The 27335-nt window shown below is 49.0% G+C and overlaps 1 protein-coding gene across 4 annotated transcripts in view; it reads right to left on the bottom strand.

Annotated features, from left to right (window-relative positions):
• Window positions 1–27163, bottom strand: part of TBCD (tubulin folding cofactor D) — a 164618-nt gene extending 137455 nt beyond the window's left edge. For 2 of the 4 annotated variants that reach the window (XM_064583413.1, XM_064583414.1), the window contains exons 1-7: window positions 26838–27161; window positions 25581–25631; window positions 18095–18192; window positions 16943–17044; window positions 14952–15098; window positions 12041–12096; window positions 8801–8933 (exon numbers count right to left, since the gene is read on the bottom strand). In XM_064583413.1, the coding sequence (XP_064439483.1) occupies window positions 8801–8933; window positions 12041–12096; window positions 14952–15098; window positions 16943–17044; window positions 18095–18192; window positions 25581–25631; window positions 26838–27021 (771 nt within the window). In that variant the 5' untranslated portion in view covers window positions 27022–27161. Of the gene's footprint in view, window positions 1–8800; window positions 8934–12040; window positions 12097–14951; window positions 15099–16942; window positions 17045–18094; window positions 18193–25580; window positions 25632–26837 lie in introns of all 4 variants that reach the window. The other 2 variants (XM_064583411.1, XM_064583412.1) reach the window with 2 other exon arrangements.
• Between the last annotated feature and the right edge of the window lie 172 nt (window positions 27164–27335).

Below are 27335 nucleotides of genomic sequence, written 5' to 3'. Positions count from 1 at the left end.
GCAGCTCCACCCAGGACCTGGGAAAAAGGTCCCCCACACCATGCTCGCTCAGGGGTGCCCCCCACCAGCACCTGTGAATTCTCCTATGAGCTGGTGAGCACACTCCTTCAATGTGTGGTCCCGTCCCCAGTGCCCCAGAAAAACATGACATCATAAACACACCAACACGCAGTCAGGATAGAGCTCAAGCAAAGTGGGCCCCCCCTTTCTGCACCCCTGACTCCTGTCGCAATGCTAAGGAGCAGTACCGTGCCCCCTCATGACAGCCGTGCCACACAAATGGGGATAAAAGTAAACACCATCAAGCACTGACACAACCAGTTCCAGGACAGACAGCATTTAGAGGATGGTCCTCATCCATGGTCCTCAGCTGCGCCACAGCAAGCCCACCCAGGGCCACACCTTTCGTGGAAGGCAGCAAAGTCTCAATGGCTCTGCATCTTTATGTAACACCGAAAGACCCCTTACAGAGGAATTCTAACACACACTCCATAGTTTGGAGGAAAATAACCCTCCTCCACCACCGGCTGGAACCCACTGCATCTGCCAGCTTACAAAGATAAAAGAGGGGAATGTGAAGGAAGCCTGCCAGCCCCCCCCCCCCCCAAAATAACAGTAAGCTGAAACTGGTCAGAGAAGCACTGAGAAATATAGAAGCAGATGTGTCCTGAGGGCAGTGCCCACCCAGGCTGCACTCCAAGACCAGGCCCTGGCCAGGCAGACGTCCACCCTACAAAGGAGACAAGCCAGCCAGACCAGAGGCACCTCCAGCCCTCAGAAGAAGCAAGACATCTCCTCTCTTCTCTCGAGGGTGACCACTCTTGGTGTGGCCCTTGGGGCCCCCCCCCACACCGCCCACCTCATGGAAGGCTGTCAGACTCCATAAACTGACCTACCACACAAAGGCCTTCAAGGACCTTTAACAGAAGAATTTCAAACACTGCAAAGCTGAGAGATCTGAAAGCTCTCCATTAAAAGGGTTGGAATCAATCTGTAAGAGCGACAGACATGGTCCTGCTGCAGCCTCCACGAGGTGAGGAGGAAAGACCAGCAGGAGATGTACAAGACAGACCCAGGATTAGCAGGACTTACTCCCTCCCAAAGAGGTCTTTGCTATTGCCACTGGCTTCAACAGCTAATAATTCTAGATAAAAATAATTGTTTCTCAGTTAATTGAAAGGTACCAAAAATACTGATCACACATCTCCTACTTGCCTAACTCAGGAGATAAGGAAGATGCAAAAGACACAATTCCTGCCAGAGAACCTAGTAACCAGCGGGCCAGGGCAGGACATGCACCATTCCCACACCAGAGCAGCACGGCCACAGGCTCAGAGGAGGGACAACGTCCCAAGCCACACTGGCACCTGGGCGGGGGGGGGCTCTGAGCCCAGCGGGAGGAGAGGGCCCCCCACCAGGAGGCCCACAAGAGGCCCCCTCCCCTCCGAGTGGAAGTGAGGAGAGGAGACCCAAAGAGGAGCAGGAAGAAAAGAGGGCGGCACACCTCGCCAAGGGATGAAACGGGCACAGAGCTGAGCCCACTGAGGGATGTTGACGGGGCCAGTGATTGAGCAAGAATACCCACGGCAGGAACCACTGAGAAGAGCCTCTGCCGTTTCTGACCCACGCCTCCATGCTCACCCCTCTCCTAACCCAGGGCACACACGAGGGAGTGCCAGCACAGGGCCTAAAACCCTCGGGGAAAGCAACACAACCAGCCTGCTAGGCCTGACTCTGCCTGGTGCCTGGCCCCCTGCTGGAGGGGCCTGGAGGATAGACCTCTGCAGGCTGTCTACTCTCTGGCTCCCCCACCCCATTCCTGGGCCCTTTGCCACTGCTTCTCCAGAGTGGCACCACTGAACGTTATACAGAAAAAGCACAGCTGCAGCTGAGGAACCGAGAGGCGGTGACACTGCCCACAGAGGGGACTCCACAGACTGAGCCAGCTCCTGTCTGGAGAGAGCACCAGAGCAGAGAGCCTTGTTCTAGGCCGAGGACAGACTCCTGGCCCAGGGTGGAGGACAGGCCATGGAGGGGGTGGCCATGGCCAGCACACCAGGAAAGGAGGGCCAGGCCAGCAACACATCCCAAAGCCTCATCCACATGGCCAGATGAGACTGGACCCAGTCCCTGCCTGAGCATTCTTGTTTGTTGCTGGGCCCTCCTTCCACGGGCTGGCAGGAGGAGAGAAAAGGGACAGAATAGCAGGCACAATCTTGGACTCATGGAGTCTGAAGCACAACAGGTGCACAGAACTAGGGCTCTGGGGCTAAGGAGAGGAACCAGGAACTAAAGGTCAAGGGTGAATCAGGAGAGAAGTATCAGCCGCCCTCAAACAGCAAGAACAAAGCCTGAGAAACACCTGCTTAGAGGGAGGGGTAAGGGCAGCCAGGGCCCATTCACGTGAGAACCCAACCACCGAGTGGGTGGGAGCTACAGGGCCCTTAGACAGCCTGCAGTGGAGGCCACAGGCCAGGCTGGACAGAGAGCACCAGCCAGGAGGCCCGCAGCTCTTGGCCAGCTCCACAGCAGCCAGCGGCGCTGCCGCGTGCTCCCTCTCTCATCTAAGAGGCGGGGAGAGCCTGTGACCGACAAGGCCCCCTCCCCTCTGAGCGTGGGCTCGGCTGGGCTGCCTGCGAGCATGCACCTGTCCAGCAGAGCACGTCATCTCCTCACACAGCAGGTGTACAAACCAGGCCCGCCAATGGAATTAAAGGCGTGCCACACACCATGCATGTTTCAACAACACTCATGCCACCATGCTGCCTGCCCCACGTAAAGTGCTGAGTTACATAGAATTAAAACAGTATCAGAGTTGGCTGCTCCATGGATTTAAATCCACAAGGAAACAGAAGGTACGCATTTCACCTGAATTCTACAAGAACACATGAACACTACATAAATGCACATGCATACTGAAACACAAACACATTCAAATGGCTCCTACCCTATCTTCCTCCACCCAAAACCCTGCCCCAGCAAGGGCTACGACTAAAAGCTCAGTTTGGACCATTTGTCCTCCGGCCACACTGAACCCTAAATGAAACCAGAGTGCTACCCTCCAAAGAACCCTAAAAGGAAAGAAAGCAAAGCCTACATGACAAGTGTTTTGGATAATCAGGTGGCTTCTTTTCATCTTCAAAGAGCATGACACGCACTAATTAGCCTCCACACCACCCTCTGAGGTAAGAGGTTTGTTATTTCCCTTCTACAGGCGGGGAGCATGGAGCAAGGCCTTCACCTCTGCCTGAGGTCACAGGTGTTGCTACAGGGCGTCCTGAGGCTCAGGACTGGCCCATAGCAAATCGGCCTCCCTCAGGGCAGCAAAGCACCCACCAACACACCCTGGAGCCTGGGACGTGCATTTCTGGTACATCCTGCCCTTGTGGCATCGACAGCCATTCTACCGGCGCTGGAAACTCCTTTTATTTACTTAGACTCTAGGCAAAAGCAGAGAGGCTTCGGTGTTTGTCCTCACACATGCATTCAGGCACTGGCGATGGGATTACCTGGTTTTTAACATTTGCAACAAAACATTCTATCCTTGGGGCGCATGGGTGGCTCAGTCATTAAGCGTCTGCCTTCAGCTCAGGTCATGATCCCGGGGTCCTGGGATCAAGCCCCCCATCAGGCTCCCTGCTCTGCGGGAAGCCTGCTTCTCCCTCTCCCACTCCCCCTGCTTGTGTTCCCTCTCTCGCTGTGTCTCTGTCAAATAAATAAATAAAATCTTTAAAAAAAAAAATCTATCCTTTAATGTGAGCAATGCTTTTATCAATGATAAAGTAAATAAAACAAACTTCATTGTGAAGGGGGGATACAATCATAACTGGCAAAGAGGAGAGTGTTTTACTGCCACTCATCACACCAGCAGTATTTCTGTGTAAGAACCCTGTCTTTGGCAATAGAAGTGCCCACCTGCCTCCCAGCCATTACAGGGAACACAGGAAGGGAAGCCCCACGTCACCAGTCAGTCGTTAGGCTCTTCAATCTAAGCAGTGAGAGCCACAATGGTGCAACCATCAATAAGGAAGCAGAGGTCACAGCATATTCAAACGATGACCATTTTCAATTTTTAATATGGGTTTTCCTTCTTTGAATTTCCTCAATCTGCAATAATCCTAATGCTTAAAGCAGGACTAAGCCAGAGGGCCTTCCAGGGATAGGAAGCTACCAGACTCCTGTTTCTCCCACACAAGAGTTAAAATTCATTGCTAGAAGAGGAACATGCTTCCAGGAAAATAAAATCAAACCCTAGTTTCGATGGTGCTTGTTACAAGTTCACCTGTTTTGCCTAACTCACACTAATGAACAGGTGGATAGAAATGAAGCCAAGTGCATCAAAGGAGACAGACGAAATCTGAAAGCACAATACACCTGCAAGTTTCATCATGCAGAGCGGACGCCCAGCCTCTGCTGTTCAGGTCTGACGAGCTCATGGTGAAACCCGCTCCCTGCTTGGGAGAGCCCAACACCCCACACCACTTCCTCCTGACCAGGCAGCATCAGCAGTAATTAGACCAAATCACTGCTCTGAAAAGGAAAAGAGAAAAGGAAACAAGACGTGTGAGTCCAGAAGGACCCTAGGTTTTCCAGAGGAAACACGGGAGCTTCAGAAGGCTCCAGAAGGGGTGTGCTGGGCCCTGCAGAGTGCCACTTCCCAGCAGTTTCATTTACTCACTTCCCTAGAATTTGGGTTGCCCTGTCAGGCAGTTGTCCACCCCACTGAGGGCGCACCTCTCCAGACAGCTCTGAGATATGGCTGCCATGCTGCTCCAGGGCCCAGCTGGGGGAAGGGGCAGAAGCTTTTGGGAAAATCCCTCTATTCCTCAGGAGAAAGAGAAAACGAGAACTTCTCCTAAGGGTGGAGCCTGGAGATGTCCACGTCCACAGCACTACCCCACTCCTGGCTGGCTCTCTGCACTGAGAGGGATGCTGACCTGCTCCTGTAGCTGGCAGGACAACACTCGGCAGCCTTTCCCAACCAGCACTGGGTTTTGCCATTAAAGGCGTGTGTCTCCCACTTAGGAAGAAGCAGCAGAAAACCTGGGAACAATGTAGAGACAGGCAACAAGATGATCAAAAATGTTTTAAAAAAATAAATAAAAGGACCTAGGGCAAAGCAACTGCAGAAGTGGACAAAAAAGGGTCCCTACGCCCTTCTCAAGCCTTCAGGAAGAGCCCCGAGGACCTGAGCCCAGGGACAAGGGAGCCATCAGGAACTCTCGCAGGTGGCTTGAGTACACAGGCCCACCGCTGCCTCCTTGCCACCAGCCCAGGCAGGGGCCACACAGGCCTCACCTGCCCGCAGGTCCCTAGGGCGGTCACAGCAGGCTCCAGCCCTACAGCCTAGGCACCCTGCTGGCCCAGCTGCCCCTGTGTGTATGAACACAGCTGCGGCTCTTGGAGGAGTGGCTTCTGGGCAAAGCCTACAGGAGACCCCGAGAGCCCGTGCCTGATACAAATTCCTGACTGGGCAAAGAAGGTCTAAAATAGGACCATAACCACAAAAGCAAGTTAGGTCGAATGTGCCTCATCATCCCTCGCCCACATTCAGATAGGTCTGGCATTTTGCCCTGCAGGTCACAGTAGACTGACAGACTCCAGTTATATTTTGTCAGACCTTCCAATTGTTTCTCTATGACCTAAGACTTCTCAATGCAACTCATGCCAAAAAATTAAGAATCCCCTTACACCCAAACCTTCAAATAAAGCATCTCTGCCCCGGGACGCCTGGGTGGCTCAGTCGGTTAAGTGGCTGCCTTCAGCCCAGGTCATGATCCCAGGGTCCTGGGATCGAGTCCCACATCGGGCTCCTTGCTCAGCAGGGAACTTGCTTCTCCCTCTCTCTCCCTCTGCTTGTGCTCTGTCAAATAAATAAAATCTTTAATAAAAAAAAAAGCATCTCTGCCCCATTCACCCATCCTTTACCAGAATTACCTAAAACATAAATGCACTTCTCCAGAATTCAGGCAATGACAGACAGCCTGGTGGGCACACGTCTGTATCCCGCACCTCCCCCTCCCATCCACATCCACACTAGGTGCCCTTCCAGGCCAGCCTCACGCTGCACTGACTCCCATCATAGCAATTACACTGAAAATCCCAATACAACCCTCTTTAAGCACCATCTCCACACACAGCTGGAGTGAGAGCCGCCTGAAGGCACAGGCTGTGCATCTGCACAAGCTGATACCCACGTTTCATCACGTGACAGATGTGCGGCCATGAGGAAAACTAAGACTTCAAAAACATAGAAAATATTTAAATTGTTAAATTAAAAAAAAAAAAAAACTACTGGGGCGCCTGGGTGGCTCAGTCGTTAAGTGTCTGCCTTCGGCTCAGGTCATGATCCCAGGGTCCTGGGATCGAGCCCCCATCGGGCTCCCTGCTTGGTGGGAAGCCTGCTTCTCCCTCTCCCACTCCCCCTGCCTTTGTTCCCTCTCTCACTGTCTCTCTGTCAAATAAATAAATAAAATCTTTTAAAAATAAAAAATAAATTAAAAAAAAAAACTACTGTTACGTACCCAAGGGAACTAAAATATATGCTCAAACAAAAACTTACACACAGAAGTTCAGGTTAACACTATTCATAGTAGCTAAGAATACCCATACAGTGGAATATTATTTGGCCATAAAAAGGAATGAATTACTGACCTACACTACAACATGGATGAACCTTGAAAACATGATGCTAAATGAAAGAAGCCACTGACAAAGGTCACATGTTGTACAATTCCATTTATATAAAATGTTCAAAATGAGCAAATCCACAGAGACAGAAACTAAATTAATGGTTGCAGAGGGGAGTGACTGCTAACAGGTGTGGGGTTTCCTTTATCAGTGATGAGAATATTCTGAAATTAGATAGTGGTGTTGAGTATGTGACCTTGTGCATATACAAAATAATCACTGAATTAGACACTTTAAAAAAGCAGACGCCTCGGTGGCTCGGTTGTTAAGCGTCTGCCTTCGCTCAGGTTATGATCCCGGGGTCCTGGGATCGAGCCCCGCATCGGGCTCCCTGCTCCGCGGGAAGCCTGCTTCTCCCTCTCCCACTCCCCCTGCTTGTGTCCCCTCTCTCACTGTCTCTCTCTGTCAAATAAATAAAATCTTTAAAAAAAAAAAGCAGATTACTTACGGTATGTGAATTATCTCAATTTTTTTTAAGATTTATTTATTTGAGAGACAGCGTGCGTGCGCCTGCACGCACATGCACACACACACACACACACGCACACGCATGCCTGAGCAGGGAGAGGGACAAAGAGAGAAGAAGGAGAGAAGCAGACTCCCTGCTGAGCGCAGGCCCCAAAACGGGTTTGATCCCACAACCCAGGAGATCATGACCTAAGCCAAAATCGAGCTGGACACTCGACTAAGGCACCCTGGTGCCCCCTCTCAATATTTTCTAAGAACTAGTACACAACATATCACGTTCATTTACAGAATGGAAGAAAGGAAAAAAAACAGCACCTCAACAGACCAAAGGAATTCAGAAAATGTTCTATTTTTCCAGGTTTCTTTATAAAATGTCTTGAAATATTCTCATCATTTGAAAGGTTGTCCTTCCTAAAGACAACAGCAACACAAATGGAAAGAAACAGATGCCGAGAACATTCCTGAGAGGGGCCAGGCGGTCTGTACCTTAAGTGCCCAGGACAGGGTGTACAGTGAGAAAGGGCTTTCCCCAGGGCCCTGAGGCAGCCCTGGCTGTCATCTCCTCTCCTCCCACATCCTGTGCCCACTGCCCTGGGTGATAACATCATCAGCCCCACTTTTCACTGACCCTCATGACTTCTTACACCTCATCCCACCTGTCAACAGCCAGCACATGGGACAACACCCGAGAAAATGATGTCACACTGAGTCATGGGTTCAAATGTCTCCATTTAAACGCAGTCCGAAATGCCCTGCTCTCCAGAAAGTGGGCCATGGGCCTCTACAGCTTCAGAAACAAGGCCAAGAACCAAGTCTCACCGGCTGCAATTAAAGAGCAGAGAGGAGGTACCATGCCCACAACACCCAAGGACCATGAGGGCCTCAGCAGCCTTCCCTCTTCTGGGAACTGTCCTCCTCATTAGGACTAGAAAAGGCAACACAGGGGCACCTGGGTGGCTCGGTCTGTTAAGCGTCTGCCTTCGGCTCAGGTCATGATCTCAAGGTCCTGGGATCGAGCCCCGCATCGGGCTCCCTGCTCAGCGGGGAGCCTGCCTCTCCCTCTCCCTCTGCCTGCCGCTCCCCCTGCTCGTGCTCTCTCACTCTCGCTCTCTCTCTCTCAAATAAATAAAATCTTAAAGAAAAAAAAAGGCAACACAACAGACAGACGAAGCAGGGAGTGGAAAGGGCTGGAGGTAGGGCACCCACGGGTGCACTCTGTGGGCAGGCGCCTTTTTGTGTTTAACACACTTGTTACTAACACCCTAACCCAAGTAGCTGAACAAAATCAAATGTCAAATCACCTGCTTTATTTCATCAGAGTTTGTTCCGATAATTATACTCTGTAACACAATTACGCAGCAGGAAACCCAAAGAGGATATGCCCTGCCCGCCTGCCCGCCTGCCCGCCTGCCTGCCCCAGCTCTGTGGACACCACTGCCCCCTGGTGGCGACACACCAGGCTGGCTCAGGCCATCTCCTTCACTGGAGCAGAAAGCCCAATGCTGACAATCCAAGGACAACCCTGGGTTTTAAGGTGCAGTACTGTGCTGCTAGGGTTAATGGTCTCTTACTATGTTCCAGCTACTTCAGAATGGACTCAAAGGTGAAGAGAACTTATCCCCTCCCCCGGAGCAGTGTTTACCAGGGACTGTAGCATGCCATCCATGGCAATGACCCCCTCGATGGTCTGGAAGGAGGAGCGGGCCAAGGTGTGCAGGCTCCAGTCCAGGAAACCTGCCATCTTCTTCTGCTTGACATCAGGCCGTGTGACAAACCTGCCAGAAGGAAACAAACAGGCAGGTTGATAGCTCAACCAAGGCTCCAACTGAAGAGAGCTCACCCCTTTCTGGCCCACCACATCCTCCCATCAAGAGAAGTCTCCACGCCAGGACATCTGTCCTCAGATTGTGAATGTCCTGCATTGTGAATTATGTCCTCCTTTCAAGATGGACTCTCCAATCTAAAACACCAAGACACTACCCAGACCATCAGGTGGCCATTCCCCAGCATGACCTCTTTGAGGTAATACACAGGCCCCACCACCCTCGTCTCCTCCCTCCTGGGCTCCCACTCATCCTGAGGCCCCCTACACTGCAGGACCACCTTTACCCGTCCCCACCACTGCCCAGGAACCCCACCAACACCTACTACTCAGCCCGTCCCTTTCCTTGGCCCAAATCCATCTCTGCCATGGGTCTTCCTTTCTCCCACCCCCTCGACCCAGTGCTGCACAGCCCCAAGCAGAGCCCACATATGCTCAGCTCTGCACTCTCTGGAAGCTGGGATGGCACATACTGGATCCTGCCCACTCTTTTACATGCTGGTCTAAGCTGGCAGCCACCCCTGAGCCCCCACACCAGAGCCGGGGCCCCCTTTATTCCTCTCTAGCCAGTCTACATGCTATCTGACTCGGGGGCTCAGGTTGGGCCCATCCTCTCCTAGGAAAGCTTCAACTCTGGGGGCAGAAACACAGGAAACAAGCAAAGGACATGAAGAGACAGAGGGTGGGAAATGTGCAGCCTCCAAGAGAGGCCCAGGGACACCCTCCCAAGGAGACATGGGACCAGAGAGTGTCAGGCAACAGGACCTCAACTCCCTTCAACTGCCCCCCAGGGAACACACGTGGTGGCACTCTTCACTTAATGCTGCAGAAACCCGTCTTACGACGTGCTGGCCCACTTCTTTGTGTTTGCATCACGTACGAAGCAGCACTCGGTTCCGGCACCTGCCTCGGCAACCCTGCGGGAAGCTCTCATCCCAGCCACAAGCCCTCCCACCCAGAGCCCTCTCTTCCCTCAGAACAGCCACTGCCCAGTGTATCAGAAGATGCTCGGCCAGTGCAGTTAAAGTTACACCCATTCTGGAACATTCTGAGAACCTGGCTACACAGCATCGGGATGCATCTACAGCCTGGCAAATTGGCTAGGGCATTTTTAATGCGCTGAAAACCAGCCTCAACCACGCGAAATGCTTACTCGTCCTGACCACTAGATGGTGCAGGAGAGTCCCGCCAAGTGGTTGGATCTGTTCCCAGGTCCCCTTTCCTGGAGGACATCAGGGAGGGAACAAAGGTTTAGGGCTTCACCTCCCCAGCCCCCAAAGGGTGGTGCTCCACAAAGTCAAACTCAGCATAACTCTACCAAACCCTCAGTATTGCTGGTAATAAAAAATAATAAAAACAATTTTTCACCTAACAAATCTGGCAAACACGTTAAGATCTCACATAGTACTGGTAAATATAGGGGAAAGGTAACCTTTCCAGTAATTGCATTTAAAACCCCTAAAATGTCCATTCCACTTCCAGGAATTCATCTCTAAGAATCAATCCGAACGGCACAAAGTTTTATGTAAGACATTCATGATGGCACTGATTTTACTAACAAGTAGCAGGCAGCAGTCTACACGTCCAACAGGGGACTGGAGAAACAGGAGTATATTCACACCGTAACAGTGTTCTAGAAAAAGACTGATTAAAGCTCCAGGCCCATCTGCTGGTAGCCGGTACGACCAGCGTGTGCACCAACATACCCACAGACAGAGCGGTGGCACCAACGGACAGCATCGGGACGAAAAGCAGGAGCAGGTACACCTCTGGGGGATGAAGGTACACGTGGATTTTGTACTTTATACGTTTCTTTATTTTCCAAAACACAAGATTACTCTTAGAATTAAAAAGAAACTCATTTTTTTATTTTTCTTTTATTTTTTAAAGATTTTATTTATTAGAGAGAGAGCTTGCACAGAAGCAGGGGGAGGGGCAGGCAGAGGGAGAAGCAGACTCCCTGCTGAGCAGGGAGCCCAATGCAGGGCTCGATCCCAAGACCCCAGGATCATGACCTGAGCTGAAGGCAGACGCTCAACCAACCAAGCCATCCAGGCATCCCAGAAACTCATTTTTTTAATCACAAGAAACCTCTGTCCAGTGAGTATCTCTGTCCCCCAGGTGAAGCAATGCAGGTGGGCTCACATGTTCCCCTCACACCTGAAATCAGCTCTTCTATCCAAGCTCTGCCCTATGGTGCAGCAAGTGCCCCCACTGCCCTACAAATTAAGGGTTTCTCTTACCACTTTGTGGAAGGTCATGGCTATACACCTAAGTATAAGGGGACCCTGAATGAAGTGTTGCCCATTTTCCCAATCAAAATATCCAAAAGTTTTTACGGCCCATTTTCAACTTTCACAAATGTAGAGTGGGGAAAAGCCAAATATTCCCATTTATCTACTCAATACACTTATTTTAAGTCACATTCCTACAAAAGATTAATGTAGAAAAACTGTTTCCTTCCATTTTCGCATTTCATGAAACAAGCTTCCATAGCTCTCACACACGTCTTTTGCATTTTTTCAGAGACACCAGGGCCACTGTTTGGGTCAGCTCACCGAGCTCATCAGACTAAGAAAGCCATGTTCACATGTTTGAGGCACAGCCTGTTTTTCAGTCAACAGAGAATGTTTGGGGATTTTTATCCCAAGCCACAATGACCCAATCAAGCTCATGATCTCCATAAACCACAGCATTAACTGCTTTCAAAGCGACCTTTAAAGACTCATCTAACTGCCACCACCCCAAAGGTAAGCTTCTGCCCCAGGTATAACTATTACACCTGTTCTAAATCTGCACTCTGTTGACAGGCCCATCAGGTGACCTCCATGAGCCCCTAGCCCAGCACTCTCAGGTTCAAAGGTCTGCAGCCAAACAGAGCCGATGCTCCCTCAAAGAAAGAGACACGTACTGGGCAGTAGGAAAGATTTTCCCAGGCCCATCCGCCCGGTGTGGAGGAGGCTCCAAGGTAACACAGAAACACAGGGAATGCAGAAGAGTACGTAAGACAAACCCTCTCGGAACCCACCAGTCACATATCAACCAACACAAGGTACTTACTTGGACACAAGGACAGCAGCGGCATCTCGGGCCTTGTCACTGACAACCAAGTAGGCCTAGAAGAAAGGATCAAGGACAGGCACCATTACACACACCATATAAATCTCTGGGACCCACTCACCAGCCAGTCGCACATGCAGCAGCTCCCAGAGAAGCCAGGTCATGAAGCTTCTAGGCAGAGGCCCAATTTCAAAGCTGCACAAAGCACCCCTAGACTCCTTGCCAGCAAGAGCCAAATGCTGTGCTCACCACCCGGCAGATGCCTAGTTGCACATGGCATGTGGCCAGACCCCTTGAAATACATGTGTAAAAAGAGAAAAATGAAACGCGTATGTGTCACCCAGCTGTAGCAAAGAACCACAGGGGTACATGGGTGGTTCAGTCCCTTGAGTGTCTGACTCAGCAGGGAGTCTGCTTGACGTTCTCCCTCTCCCTCTGCCCCTACTCCTGCTCATCCTCCCCTCTCTCTTTCTCTCACTCTCTCTCTAAAATAAATAAATAAATCTTTAAAAAAAAAAAAATCATGGTGTCCACAAAGCACACTTGGGACCTGTCAACATGTTAGTATAGAGAACAGTTAGGAGGCCCCACTCAAACAGAAGAGGACCCAGGGTTAAAACAAATGACTAGCTTCTCTTTGGAGGCTTGCCTTAAGAAGTTCCCAATTCTCATCTCAACTAAGGTTTTTCCAGATGATACATACACAAAAGATCTTTTCTCTGGGGGACAATCAGTGCCAAACCTTTAGAAATGTACACCCACTCACCTGACAGTCCCATTTACAAGACAAATACACAAAGGGTACGTAAAGGTGGTTCATCACCGTACTACTTCTCACAGAACACAATCAGAAACAAACTAAACATCCATCTATAAGAGAATTTTTTTAAGATTATTTATTTGAGAGAGAGAGAGTGTGTGCATACCCGTGCGTGGGGAGGGCGGGGGCAGAAGGAGAGAGAGAATCTCAAGCGGACTCCACACTGAGCAGAGTCTGACATAGGGCTTGATCCCACAACCCTGAGATCATGACCTGAGCTGAAAGACCAAGAGTCAGACACTCGCCGACTGCGCCACCCAGACGCCCCAAGAGAATATTTTAAAACTAGGGTTCAGTGGAGCACCTTTCCCTTTCCAGATTATGAGAGGACGTGTACTCAGACATAAGACGTTCAACGTACACTGCCAGGGAAAAAGCAGCTCGCGGGACAGCAGGGCACCAAAGGCGCTTGCACCAAGCGGGCCGCACGGACTGTGGTGACAAGCCACAAGCCAAACCGCCTGCTTCAAATCTGGATCTACCCTCTATGATAAAGTGAACCTTCTTCTTTTTGACCATCGCCCCCTCAGTAAAATGAGGATAAAAAGAGTTAACTGTCAGGGCACCTAGCTGGCTCAGCTGGTGGAACGTGGTGGGGTTGTGGGTTCGAGCCCCACATTGGCTATTGAGATTATTTAAAAAAAAAAAATTAAATTATTATTTTTACAAAAATCTTTAAGAGCCGCCTAGGTTGCTCCATCAGTTGAGCATCCAACTCTTGATTTCGGCTCAGGTCACGATCTCAGGGTCATGGCACTGGGCCTGGAGCCTGCTTGAGATTCTCTCTCCTTTGCCACCCACTGCCGCGCACATGTGCACTCTAATAAATAAATCTTAAAAAAAAAATTTTTTTTTAACTGGGCGCCTGCGTGGCTAGTTGGTTAAGCATCTGCCTTCAGCTCAGGTCATGATCACAGGACCCTGGGCTGCCCACATCGGGTTCCCTGCTCAGTGGAGAGTCTGCCTCTCCCTCTGCCCCCCCCCCCCAGTTCATGTATGCTCTCTCTCAGTCTCTCTGTCTGAAATAAGTAAAATCTTTAAAAATAATATTTAAAAAAAAAAGTAAACTGCCTTATTCAGACATAAACCTCAGTAGGATTATGTGAGTCACCATACAAAAGATGATTAGAACAGTGTCTGGCACAGAGCAGGTACTCAGTGAATGCCTGACCGCTGGTGTTACATCCTGTGTAACCCTCCTGTCTGGGTTGGACACAGTGACAGGCTTCTAACCAAGAGAATCTGGCAAGGGGTGGGAGGCCACTTCTGTGATTTGGTGACACATTATCGTGTCTTCTGTCTCACTAGCAGACCCTGCCCCTTGCCGGCTTCGAGAGAATATGCTGCCAGGTAGAGGGGGCCACACAGCAAGGAACATCCAGCAAAGAACTAAAGCCCTCAGTCCAACACCCTCAAGAGTCTGGCTTCTGCCAACTGCCATGACAACACGGAGGCAGACCCTGCTCAAGGCGAGCCTTGACTACAGCCGGGGAGACTGTGATGCAGATTACCCTGCAGAGTCACACCCAGATTCCTGACCCACAGAAACTGTGGGATGATAAATGTGTGTTGTGCTAAACCACTCAAGTTTGGGGTAATACAAATATTATGCATATAGACAAATTATTGCATCACAAAAAGTTTGAAAAAATATACAAGCGTTATTACTTCTTGGCACTAGAATTTGAGGGACTTCAATTTAGTATCTTTCTTGCTTTGCTTCACGTTCTAATTTTTCTACACTGATCATGTATTATTTACATAACATTAAAAATCAAATTTAAAATGGACCTTTATTTTCTCTTACAACTGCCCCCTGAAATCTCTTATATGTCATTATTATGCTTAACAGAGTATTTGCACTACCTACAAAGAAAGGAAATTTGCTAAGTAATTCATCCTTTCCCCTACATGAATTATCACACTTTCAAAACAGGTCATGAAATGGAATTTTACCTCACTGAAAAACAGTAACAGCAGTTGAAGAAACATAAATGTCAAAAGTGTACCTAATTAAACTCCAATATAAGACAGCATGAGAATGAAAAAGAACACTACTTAGCAGCTAATGATTTGGATGATCACATTTACCTCTGCTATTTGGAGAATACGGTCCATTACAGACATTCGCATTTGCCCAGGTTGAGTGAGGAGGTTCCCGTCAAGGCGTGAAAAATCAAAAGGGATCAGGCAAGTCACAGAGAGCCACAGTAAAAGCATGTAGCGGGTCTCCCAAGTCTAAGAAGTTAAATCAAAGTAAAATGACTCCAGTATAAAGGACAGAGGTAACCCGCATGCCCCACTCACAGTCCTCCCTGCCCTCCCTGCCCACTCAATGCCCACCACAGGCCATTCAGATGCTATCCACCTCAGAGCCTGGAGTGCAGACCATCGAGAGTCCCTCCCTATCTCTACTGTACCCCACCACACACACCCTCTGTCATACAGACAGCTGGGAACCTGGTCAGATGAAAGAAACAGCAGAACTAACAGAGAAAAGTCACAATAGATCAGTATAATGGTTTCTCTTCGCTGGCACCCTTCAGCACACAATCAGCATTTCGAGAAAGTGAAAAACAGATAAAAAGATGGAAAACAGGGGTGGCTGGGTGGCTCAGTCGTTAAGCATCTGCCTTCGGCTCAGGTCATGATCCCAGGGTCCCGGGATTGAGCCCCACATCAGGCTTCCTGCTCAGCGGGAAGCCTGCTTCTCCCTCTCCCACTCCCCCTGCTTGTGTTCCCTCTCTCGCTGTGTCCCTCTCTGTCAAATAAATAAAATCTTTAAAAAAAAAAAAAATGGAAAACAGAAGACTTAAGAACAAAGAAAAATACTCTCAATGTCTAGTCAAAGAGGAGGGCCCTTATTTTAGGTAGTCAACAAAACAAGACTCCACTTTGGCCCTGGAATCACCCATCGGGGGCACGAGAAGCAGAGGAGAGCTAGGGAAATGATAACCCACATCTTCAACTGAAATTGGGCACATTCACAGAGACAACTCACTGGTGGAGCAGTTATGAATGGTGTGCTCCTCACACTGTGCAAAAGAGTGCTCCTGAAGCAGCCTGACTCCTGGGAAAGGCCTGCTAACAAGGCTAGTCACCAGGGGGCATCCGGGAACTTGGATTTCAGAAGGCTTCCCACCACGCCCTGAGAAGGGGGACCCTCTGTGCCTGGACTATTTGTACAAACCACATCACTTATGTCAAAACCTGCTTTCCTTCTGGGAGTCTGGAATTTCAGTCCATATTTGGCAGAGTACCCACATGACCAGCCCCCAAGAAAAATCCTGCACACCGGTCTCTATGACCTTCCTGGTGGACAACACTTCATATGTGTCATCACAACTCAGTGCTAGGGAGACTTACAAGTGCCCTGCGTGACCTAACTGGGAGAAGACTCTAGAAGCTTGCTTCTGGTTTCCTCCAAACTGCACCTCATATGCCTTTTCCCTTTGCTGATTTTGCTACTAATGAGTCACAACCATAAAAACAACTACATGCAGTCCTACAGTGATCCTAGAGAATCATCAAACCTGGGGGTGGTCCTGGAGAGCCCCAAAATAGTTATATTTCAATTTTTAAAAATCTGGAAGGTTGACATAGTTATCACCACACCATATGTAGGCATATTTTTTTCTTTATAAAGAGCATATTTTAAAAGGAAAGAATTTAAGGTAACATAATAACAGAAAAAGCCAAAAGAATAAAAAAAAAGAGGGGCGCCTAGGTGGCTCAGTCGTTAAGCATCTGCCTTCGGCTCAGGTCATGATCCCAGGGTCCTGGAATCGAGCCCCACATGGGGCTCCCTGCTCAGCGGGAAGCCTGCTTCTCCCTCTCCTACTCCCCTTGCTTGTGTTCCTGCTCTCGCTATCTCTCTCTCTGTCAAATAAATAAAAGCTTTAAAAAAAAGATTTGTTTAAAAAAAAAGAATAAAAGAAAAGAGAGAGAGGGACACAAAACAGCATAAGATAAAACTGAAGGAAACAGGAAGATGAAGCCACCAGTCAGGAGTAGAGCAAACAAGGGAAGAAAGAAGGAGGGACGAGGTTGGGAATGAAAAGGAGGAGAAAAAAGACACTCACTTCATGGTCTCTGGGATTCTGATTTGTAAACATATCTAAAACAGGCTGGACGTCGGATACTTCATGAGGAAATAAACGAAGAAATGTTTTATATCCTCGAACCTACCAAATTAAAAAGACACTGAATTATTATATAATTAGAAAACACAGAAAGTAGCAAAATATCTTTTTCCTCTATCATCAAAGATCGCCACCTATCCCACCCAACGATCAGAAGAGAATTATGCCATATTAGAGTGATACAACTTGTTAAGAATAAACAGGAAAGCTATCTTTGCTTCTTACATCATTTCATATGTTCTGTCCCAACTTAACACATATAATATGTGCTTCATCACAAATACAGATATGTTACAAACAAATTAGTTTTCCTTCTACCTTGTTTATACAACTGCCCTCTGACACTCAGGAGGGAATAAGTCCTCAAAAACCTCGAAGGTCCCCAAATTCATTACGGCTTCCATAAACACAATGGTACTGCACCTTCAGGAGAGATCTTGCACTTGACCAACTGAGCCACAGAGAAGTATGCACATGGGCAGCCCACCCAGGGGCCCTCTCACTGGCCAAGGACCTCTCTTCACCACACAGCAGGCACTACTGGACTGCGCAGCCCCACAAAACCCACCCGGAGATGGCTCTGAGTCACTCCCGTGGTCAAAACTGCAATTGGTTAAATTTGTCGGCCAGCAAAGGGATATCCCCTGAGAGTCTCTAAGAATGCAGAAGATCAGGCCCCACCCCAGACCTGCTTACTCAGAATATGCCTTGTTAACAAGATCCCCAGGAAATTCATCTGCACATTTTCACCAAGCTTGTCCACTTTTTCCTTGCAAGAAACTCTTCTGAATTACTCAACTCTCTCTCCCTCGCCCTCCTTCCTTCCCCTCCCTCACTTCCTTCCTAGCTAGGCGCTACTTGATCTGGTCAAAGGCAAGATGCTAAATATCTCAGACACGGTTTCAGCCAAAGGACCCACAGATCACTATCACTAACATCTGATCCCCAACGTATGGTAAAAAGAGAAAGAATGAAACCCACAAATTATTTGTGAAAACCATCTTTCCTGAAAAATAGCATTTGGAAAGTAATTTCTGGACTGAGTATATAAGAAAGGATTCTGTCAACTATAAAGTGCTATGTAAATGTTACCTTCGTGATGATGTAAAGAAATTTAAAAGCCAGATGTATGAGGTCAGTTGGAGATGTCTTATCTTGCACTATATCCAACAACAAGTTCATCATCCATTCTAGGGAAAAACATATGCAAAACATTTACTACAAAATTAAACATTAATATGATATCAAAATAAAATGCCAAAAAAAAACTTTATTTATAAATGTAAGAGTGATTCAGGGGCGCCTGGGTGGCTCAGTCATTAAGCATCTGCCTTCAACTCAGGTCACGATCCCAGGGTCCTGGGATCGAGCCCTGCATCGGGCTCCCTGCTCAGCGGGAAGCCTGCTTCTCCCTCTCCCACTCCCCTCTGCTTGTGTTCCCTCTCTAGCTGTCTTGCTATCAAATAAATAAATAAAATCTTTAAAAAAAAAAAAAAAAGAGTAATTCAATATTAGTAAACCTATATGGTCCAAGTATCAATAGAGCAAAAGAAGAAAAACATTTTCATCATAACAGTTTCTAAAAGAAAAAAATTAATACAACATTCATCCTCTCTTTTAAAATGCAGCCACCCACCTGGGTGGCTCAGTCAGTTAAGTGTCCAACTCTTGATTTCAGCTCAAGTCATGGTTTTGAGATCCAGCCCCACACTGGGCTCCGAACTGGGCAAGGAGTCTGCTTAAGATTCTCTCTCTCTCCCTCTCCCACTACCCCTCCCCCCACTACTCACACACGTGTTCTCTCTCTAAAATAAAGTAAAATAAAATAAAACGTAGGAGGGGCGCCTGGGTGGCTCAGTTGGTTAAGCGACTGCCTTCAGCTCAGGTCATGATCCCAGGGTCCTGGGATCGAGTCCCACATCGGGCTCCCTGCTCTGCGGGGAGCCTGCTTCTCCCTCTCCCACTCCCCCTGCTTGTGTTCCCTCTCTCGCTGTGTCTCTCTCTGTCAAATAAATAAATAAAAATCTTTAAAAATAAAATAAAATAAAATGTAGGAGAAATATTCTTATTTTAAAAAATTATTCTATCTCAAACTAATATCTAATACCATGCTTTACAGAAGATACCTCCTACAACTACTATGATTTAGTGATGAGCACATTCTAACCAATGTAATAAGGCAGAAAAAAAGGATTTCCAGGGCGCCTGGGTGGCTCAGTCGTTAAGCGTCTGCCTTTGGCTCAGGTCATGAACCCAGAGTCCTGGGATCGAGTCCCACATCGGGCTCCCTGCTCGGCAGGAAGCCCGCTTCTCCCTCTCCCACTCCCCCTGCTTGTGTTCCTGCTCTCGCTATCAATCTGTCAAATAAATAAATAAAATCTTTAAAAAAAAAAGGATTTCCACTTCCAGTTATAAAGGATTAACTTATATGGAATTGCTCTAGCACCAAAAATTAGACCACGAGACAAATATGTGACAAATATATTTTCAGACACTGGAACAACAGGCAGTGCAAGGGAACAGACCAACTGGGATCTACAGCTGCCCCAGGCTGTCTGCTGGGAGGTAATTTTTAGAACTCAGCACAGGCAGGGGAGGACTCAAAGAGAGCAGAGACCAAGGTTCAAGGAGGCTAAGTCAGCTGAAATCTGCAGGGGAGAGTAATGAAGAGGAAGGTATGCAGAGAATGAGCTCCAGAAGTCTAGAGAGGCCCCCTCGAGTCTTTGGCTGAATGTTCACAAGTATGGGAGGAGTCCACAGGGCCAGGTAAGAACAACTACCAAAAGCACTGAGACAAAGAGTTTCCAGCTGCCATGGGGCCAACACTCAAATCCCATCGAGCCAGAGTACAGTCCATGCTGAGCACCCAGAGCAACCAGCAGACACTCCAGACAAGTCTATCCTTAAGTAGGAAGGCTAAATTAGAGAAAAACTAGAGAAAAAGCGAGACCTGCCCTAACAAGGCTTTAATAGGATCGAAAGGACACAATGATTTACAATTAACTTAACTGCCTAGCAAATCTGAGCGCTCTTTAAAGACAAAAAATTTAAAACCACCAGCATCATAATAATCACAATGCCCATCATCCACTCAAAAATTACGAGGCACATGGCTGTCTAAAGTCACGGTGACTCCTTTTTTTTTTTTTTAAAGATTTTATTTATTTATCTGAGAGAGAGAGAATGAGAGACAGAGAGCATGAGAGGGAGGAGGGTCAGAGGGAGAAGCAGACTCCCCGCGGAGCAGGGAGCCCGATGCGGGACTCGATCCCGGGACTCCAGGATCATGACCTGAGCTGAAGGCAGTTGCTTAACCGACTGAGCCACCCAGGCGCCCAGTTACGGTGACTCCTAACGGGGAAAATCAGTCAACAGAAATTCCCTAGACAAAGAAGATATCAACTTTAGAGCAAGTATCATAAATACTAAAACATGCTCAAGAATGTATAAGAAAACGTGAACAATACGAAGCAAGAAATGAAGATACAAACACAAACAACTTCAAGAGCTGGAAAAAATAAAATCTGAAATGAAAAAGTAACTAATCAAATATTTGATACTGCAGAAAAGATCAGAGAACTCAAAGATACAGTAACTAAACTTCTACACTACAGGGGCAGGGGTGCTAAAACAACAAGCAGCCTCAGGACCATGTGCAGCAATGTCAAGTGATCAACATTCAGGTAACCTGAGTCCCAGGGGGAGAGGAGAGAGGAAAAGGCAGAGAAATATGTATAGAAATAATAACCAAAATTATTCCAAATTTGATGAAAACTGTAAACCTATTAATCCAAAAGGTTCAACAAACTCCAAGCAGGATAAATGGAAAGAAAATTACACCATGACATGTCACAATGAAATTGTTGAAAACCAGCAATAAAAAAAAAAAAAAATTCTACCAACTGCCAGAGAAACAGCCCACTTTACATGGAGAAACAAAGACAAGAGTAAAGACAGACCTCTTGTCAAAACCAATACAAGCCAAAGGCAGTAGGACCATATCTTTTAAAATGCTGAAAGAAAAAACTGTCACCCTAGAATTCTATAATCAGCAAAATCTCTCAAAAGTGAAAGTGAAACAAAATATCAAAAGCTGAAAGAATTCATCACCAGTAAATCTGCACCAGAAAAAAATGATGTTTTGAAGTCAAGCAAAAAATAAACGAGACCAGATAGAAACTACAATCTATATAAAGCAAAGAATAAAGGTGGAAATGGTAAATACATGAATATTAGACTTGGGGTGCCTGGGTGGCTCAGTCGGTTAAGCATCAGACTCTTGATTTCCACTCAGGTCATGATCTCTGAGTTGTGAGATGGAGCCCCACTCCAAGCTCAGCATGAAGTCTGCTTGAGATTTTTCTCTCCCTCTGTCCCTCCCCCTATTTTTTATTTTTTATTTATTTTTTTTAAAGATTTTATTTATTTATTTGAGAGAGAGAGAATGAGAGAGAACACATGAGAGGGGATAGGGTCAGAGGGCAAAGCAGACTCCCTGCCGAGCAGGGAGCCCGATGCGGGACTCGATCCAGGGACTTCAGGATCATGACCTGAGCCGAAGGCAGTCGCTTAACCAACTGAGCCACCCAGGCGCCCCGCTCCCCCTATTTTTTAAAAAAGATGTACTTATTTATTTTTATAGAGAGAGCATGTGAGAGAGAGCCCAAGCGGGAGGGGGAGAGGGAGAGAGAATCTCAAGTGGACTGAGCGCAGAGCCCAACACGGGGCTTGATCTCACAGCCCTGAGATCAGGACCTGAGCATAAACCAAGAGCTGGTCACTTAACCCAACTGCACACTTAGGCACCCCTCCACAAAGGTAACTTTGAACTTTTTTTTTTTAAGTAGGCTCCCCGACCAGTGTGGAGCCCAACATAGGACTTGAACTCACAACCCTGAGATCAACACCTGAGCTGAGATTAAGAGTTGGACACTTAACTGATGAGCCACCCAGGCACCCCTGAATATGTTTTAAAGAATGAAAATGTATAACCACAGATAAAGAGATCAAGCTAGCATTATTTACAAACTATATATTTACTGCTTTGAAAACACAAAAGAAACTAAAAAGCTAGTGAAGTATTTAATTACACAACTTTAAACATTACACCCAGTTAAAGAAGCCGGTCACAAAAGTCCACATACTGTCTACTCCATTATGTGAAATGCTCAAAATACACAAATCCAGAGACAGAAAGCAGATTAGTGGTTGCCAAGAACTGGAGGGAGAGTGGGGTGACTGCTGATGGACATGGGCTTCTTCTGGGGGTGAAGAAATGTTCAGGAATTAGTGGTGATGGCTGCACAACCCTGTGATATACCAAAAACCAATGAAGTATACACATAAAAGGGTGAACTCCGTGGCGTGCAAGTTATACCTCACCACATTAGCACAAGCAGCTTTCATCCCAGAGCAAAACTCTGAACATACCACTTAGGGCAAGTGAAGCGTTCCCCGGAAGGGATATGAGCACCCCAGATAAAGGAAGGGCTTCATTCTGCCATGTGGAACATCCTCAACCAACTCACATGCTCCCAGAGAAAATCTGCCCATCCACTCACCACACTGCCTGACAGAATCATCTCAGGAGAGGTTTAGCTGGAAACACTCCAACATAAAATAGAAGCAGAGGAACCCCCATCTACATCCATTCAGTCTTAAATATGGACAGAACCAATAACATGAAAAGACCAAATTACAAAGAAAAGCTGACTCCAGAGGAAAGAGGTGAACTTGGGGAAGAGCAGAGAACAGCCAGAACTAGACCAAGAGATTAAGAAAGACAGCACAGCCATTCCACAAGAATAGAGACCAGAAAAGCAGATCATTCCACATGCTTATCTCAGTAACCCTCACCACCCCCCAAGATGCAATAAAATGAAAATAAAGTGTACAAATACACAAAGGAACAGAGAAGAAAAAACAACAGCCAAGAGATGTCAGCTGTGACTTAGAAACCGGACAGCGGCAGGGAAAGCCACGGTAACTGGAGCAGCCCAGCAAGGAGTCAGAGCTGAGGAGCCAGGAACGGCCCCGGGCAGGACACAGCAAGAGCTGAAAACAGGAGGAGTGCTCTAGGGTCTCCCAGCCACAGCCCCTTTTAGGCAGAAGACCAGCGGTTTCTCTAGAGTGGTGAATACCATAGCCATTAGCCACATTTGGGTTTTTTTTTATTTAAGTCAAATAAAATTTTAAATTCAGTTCTTCAGTCATACTAACCATATTTCAAGTGCTCAGCAATCCCACGTGGCTAGTGGTGCCCTTACCAGACAGCACAGATCTAGAACATTCCGTCATCACACAAAGCTCTACTGGACAGAAGTGCTCTGGAGAGGGTAGGTCCAAGAGGAAGCCAGGACACATCTGACAACTGCCACGCAGTCAGCTCCTGATTCAACAAGGAGTAGGCATTCCAGGCTAGGAGGCCCACGGAGGGACCCTCCCCAACAGGGCCCCAGCGCCCAGCAGCTAGCCATGTGCTCCCCAGACAGGAACATCCGACCCATAAGACGACTTCGAAAAATACCAAACCAAGGACAAGAGCGCTTAGATAGTAAAAACAATGGACAAAATAAATTCAAGAACATCTTCCACATGCAAAACAAAGATCAAAAAGCAAAACTATGTGGGAAAAGCTAAGGGACCCAGAGGAGTGATCCCTCCAGTGATCACTCCTGGAAACTTAACATCCAGTTCACAGGGACATCAAAAAGAGAAAGCAGAGGGGTGCCTGTGTGGCTCAGTCAGTTAGTGTCCTAATGTTGTTTCATCTCAGGACATGACCTTAGCTTCCTGGGATTAAGCCCTGCATCAGGCTCTGCACTCAGCATGGAGTCTACTTGTCCCTCTCCCTCTGCTCCTCAAATGAGTGTGATCATAAATAAATAAATAAATAAATAAATAAATAAATAAATATTTTTTTACAAAAAAAAAAAAAAAGAAAGAAAAGAAAGAGAAAGCAGAAGCAGAGAAATGACCAATAACACACCAAAAGTCCACTGCACCAAAGGATGTAAGTCTTCAGGTTAAAACTGTCCAGCTAATGCCCAGCATAAGAGAAAAGGCCCAGAGCAATTCACACTCTTATAAGACATCAGTTTCTGGAAACTTTCAGCAACAAAAAAGTCTCCTGAAAAAGAAACTTGGATTTGGTAACAGTGGATGAGAGAACCATGCCTTCTGTCTTCAGCCAGCCAAGCTATCAACCAAGTACGAAAATGCATTTATTCTGGGGGTACTTGGGTGGCTCAGTTGATTAAGTGACTGCTCAGGTCATGATCCTGGAGTCCTGGGATGCAGTCCCGCATCGGGCTCCGTGCTCAGTGGGGAGTCTGCTTCTCACTCTGACCCTCCCCCCTCTCATGCTCTCTCGCTCCTTCTCTCTCTCAAATAAATAAATCTTTTAAAATAAATAAATAATAAAACCAAATTGGAGTAATTCTGTAGGTCTAAAAAAAAAAAAGAAAGAAAGAAAAAGAAAATGCATTTCTTCTGCCTGAGACAGGTGAGAATTCAGAAAGCTTTTCTACAAAACCTGGTGGTTACCTGAAGGAGAAAAAGCAGCACACACAGCACCAGCCCACTTTTTAAAAGGCACATATGTGTATGCTAAAGCTAACCCCTATTGCCTCACATGGTAACATGTTTGAAGTTTCAACAGCCCTGTGGGGCAGGTAGTGCTAATAATCCCCATTTTACAGGTAAGGAAATCCAGGCCAGAGCAGCTAAGTGGTGGCACTGGGTATGCAAATCCAGGCAGTCTGGCCTGGGTCTCATGCACCTAACCCCCACCCTGCGCTGCTTTTCAATTTAAGTTACTATTGCTACCTTCCTCCTTCCTAATTTCACTGCCAGGAGTGTTACTTTTGCAGACAGAAAAAAGAAAAAAAAATTATCAGTATGAAACAGGTCAAAAAGAAACAATAAACCACTCCTCTTATACTAAGTTAAGGAAACCCAAGCCTCACTGTCTCCATCTATAAAACAGAGCTGACCATAGATTATATATGATCTATATGAGGATTAAATGGTGACCCCCGTAAAGCACTTGGTTCTAACAAAATGTGCCTGGAAAACAAACTGATTAAAATACACACGATGAGCAAAAAAGAGGTTCTTAAGTAACAGCAAGGAAGAAAGAAGCTCAAATACATCTGCCCACAGCTCAGAGCAACATGTAGAACTCCTAGGACTATCCCAGTCCACTAGCATTAAGTGGCCCTGCTAACAAATAAGAACTGGGCACTTCATCCTGACACCCTCTGCTGGCAAATACAAAGACACACACACCCCAGCACCACACACCAAGGCCTCTGTGAGCATCTGTAAGTGAACGATCAAAACCCAAATCATTGCGGCGCCTGGGCGGCTCAGTCGGTTAAGCGACTGCCTCCGGCTCAGGTCATGATCCTGGAGTCCCGGGATCGAGTCCCGCATCGGGCTCCCAGCTTGGCGGGGAGTCTGCTTCTCCCTCTGACCCTCTTCCCTCTCGTGCTGTCTCTCATTCTCTCTCTCAAATAAATAAATAAAATCTTTAAAAAAAAAAAAAAAACCCCAAATCATTAACCTCTGTTCTTACCAAGGTGTGGGTCCAACAGATGAGGCTGCTCCTGGTATTTGTCCATTATTACTAAAAAGAGAAACATGGGAATTAACATCACTGAGGTACGCGTGCACCAAGGCCCAGGAATCCTCAGGTCTCCCCCTGCTGACTGCTCTGGCTCGGCTCTTAGGAGCAAGGCCACCTGGGGCAGCCCCCCACGCCACCACACCCTCCACTTGCTCAGCTCGCCTTCCTTTCCCAACCCACCATCAATCCCACACAGACGCCTTCCAGTCCTTTACTCCTCCCTGCGCGCAACACACGGGCACTGCGCCCTCCCCGGGCCCAAGCCCTCCGAGCACACGCTCCTCCACCCCAGGCGGCCTGGTCTCCGCTCCTTCCAGCAGCCGGCGCTGCTCCCGTCAGATCCGAAGACCACTCGCCCGTGACAGCGATCCCATGCCCATGCCACACCCCTCCACGCCCGCCAGCTGCCTGGGAACCGGAAGCCGGGCTCTCCCTGGATACTCCCCCGCCCCACAGCACTCCTGTGCACCAGCGGCTGGCTTCTAACCCCAGGCCGCAGCCGCAGAAACAGACGCGGAAGGACGATGAGGAGGCACGGAGCCCAAGTGCCAGCGAGTGTCAGCGCTGCGCTGTATCAGCGAAGCACACGCCGGGTCCACTCGGCCGCCACACCGCCCCCCGAAGTCAGAGGCTCGTCACCGCAAACCAGGAGGGCAAAGCGCGGCGGAAGTTTCCTCGGCAGAAAGGGCCCACAGTGACGGTTTTACTGAGTCACAAAACGCTTCCCATCCCACTCGCGCCCTAACCAGTCATTAGCGACAAGCGCCCAGGTCCGGGGGGCCGAACTCGGAGCACGGGCGGCAGCCAGTAGCCTGTGCTGCGCGCTCCCCGCCGGGCCCCGCAGGGCCCCGGGCGACGGCGGCCGACCCCGGCTGCACCGCCATGCGCTCCCCGCCCCCTGCGCGCCTTTGTCTGCGGCACGCGGCTCGCGGCGGCTCCTCGTCCCGCCGCCTCCCGGTCCGCACAGCCGTGCCTGGCGGGCTCTCGCGAGCCGGCGGGGCCGAACCGGCGGTCACGTCCTCACGCCCACCCCTCCGCGGACGGGCGGGAGACGGAGCGCCCACCGCCCCTCCGCCGCCAGGCGAGGCCGCCCGCGCGCGGGCGCAGGGCTCCCACAGGGGCGCGCCAGGTGCGAGCTCTCGGAAAGACGAGCAGCTCCGGCCCGACAGCACGCACACCCGCCACCCGGCCGGGCCCCGCGCGCACCTCGGAACCGCTCCAGGGCGCCCTCCCGGGCCGCGCGGTCGCCGAGCACCTTCCACAGGCGGCCGAGCAGCGCGCGGACCTCCGCGCCCTCGCCGAACGCCTCGAGGGCGCCGCCGCGGGCCAGCGCCTCGTCCTCCGCCCCGTCCTCCGGCGCGCCCGCGGCCGGCTCCTCGCCCAGGGCCATCCTCGGCGTCCCGGACCGCGCCCGCGGACTCGAAGCCGGCCACGCCCTAGCACCCGGAGGAGGAACGCGGGCTGACGCGGGCTGAGGGACGACGGCTGAGCAGAGGCGGCGGCCACCGACGCTGGCCCCGCCCCGCGACCCCTGACCTCGCGCCTCGGACCCGCTACGGAGCGCGCCGGCCGCCAAAAGAGCGAGCACAGAGGCGCGGCCGGGCCCTGTGGGGCGGGGCCCGGGTGAAAGGAGCCTGGACCGGGCGGAGCCGGACGGGGGAGGGCGGAGCCTGCTGCGCGGGCTGGGGGCGGGGCCAGGGAGAA

Source organism: Mirounga angustirostris, unplaced genomic scaffold (assembly GCF_029215605.1).
Source record: "Mirounga angustirostris isolate CCGP_5_RB_7025 unplaced genomic scaffold, mMirAng1.0.hap1 SCAF_17, whole genome shotgun sequence".
In the NCBI taxonomy this organism is placed as follows: Eukaryota; Metazoa; Chordata; class Mammalia; order Carnivora; family Phocidae; genus Mirounga; species Mirounga angustirostris.
The sequence above is the reverse complement of the archived record's forward strand: the minus strand, read 5'-3'. Positions and strand labels throughout refer to the sequence as shown.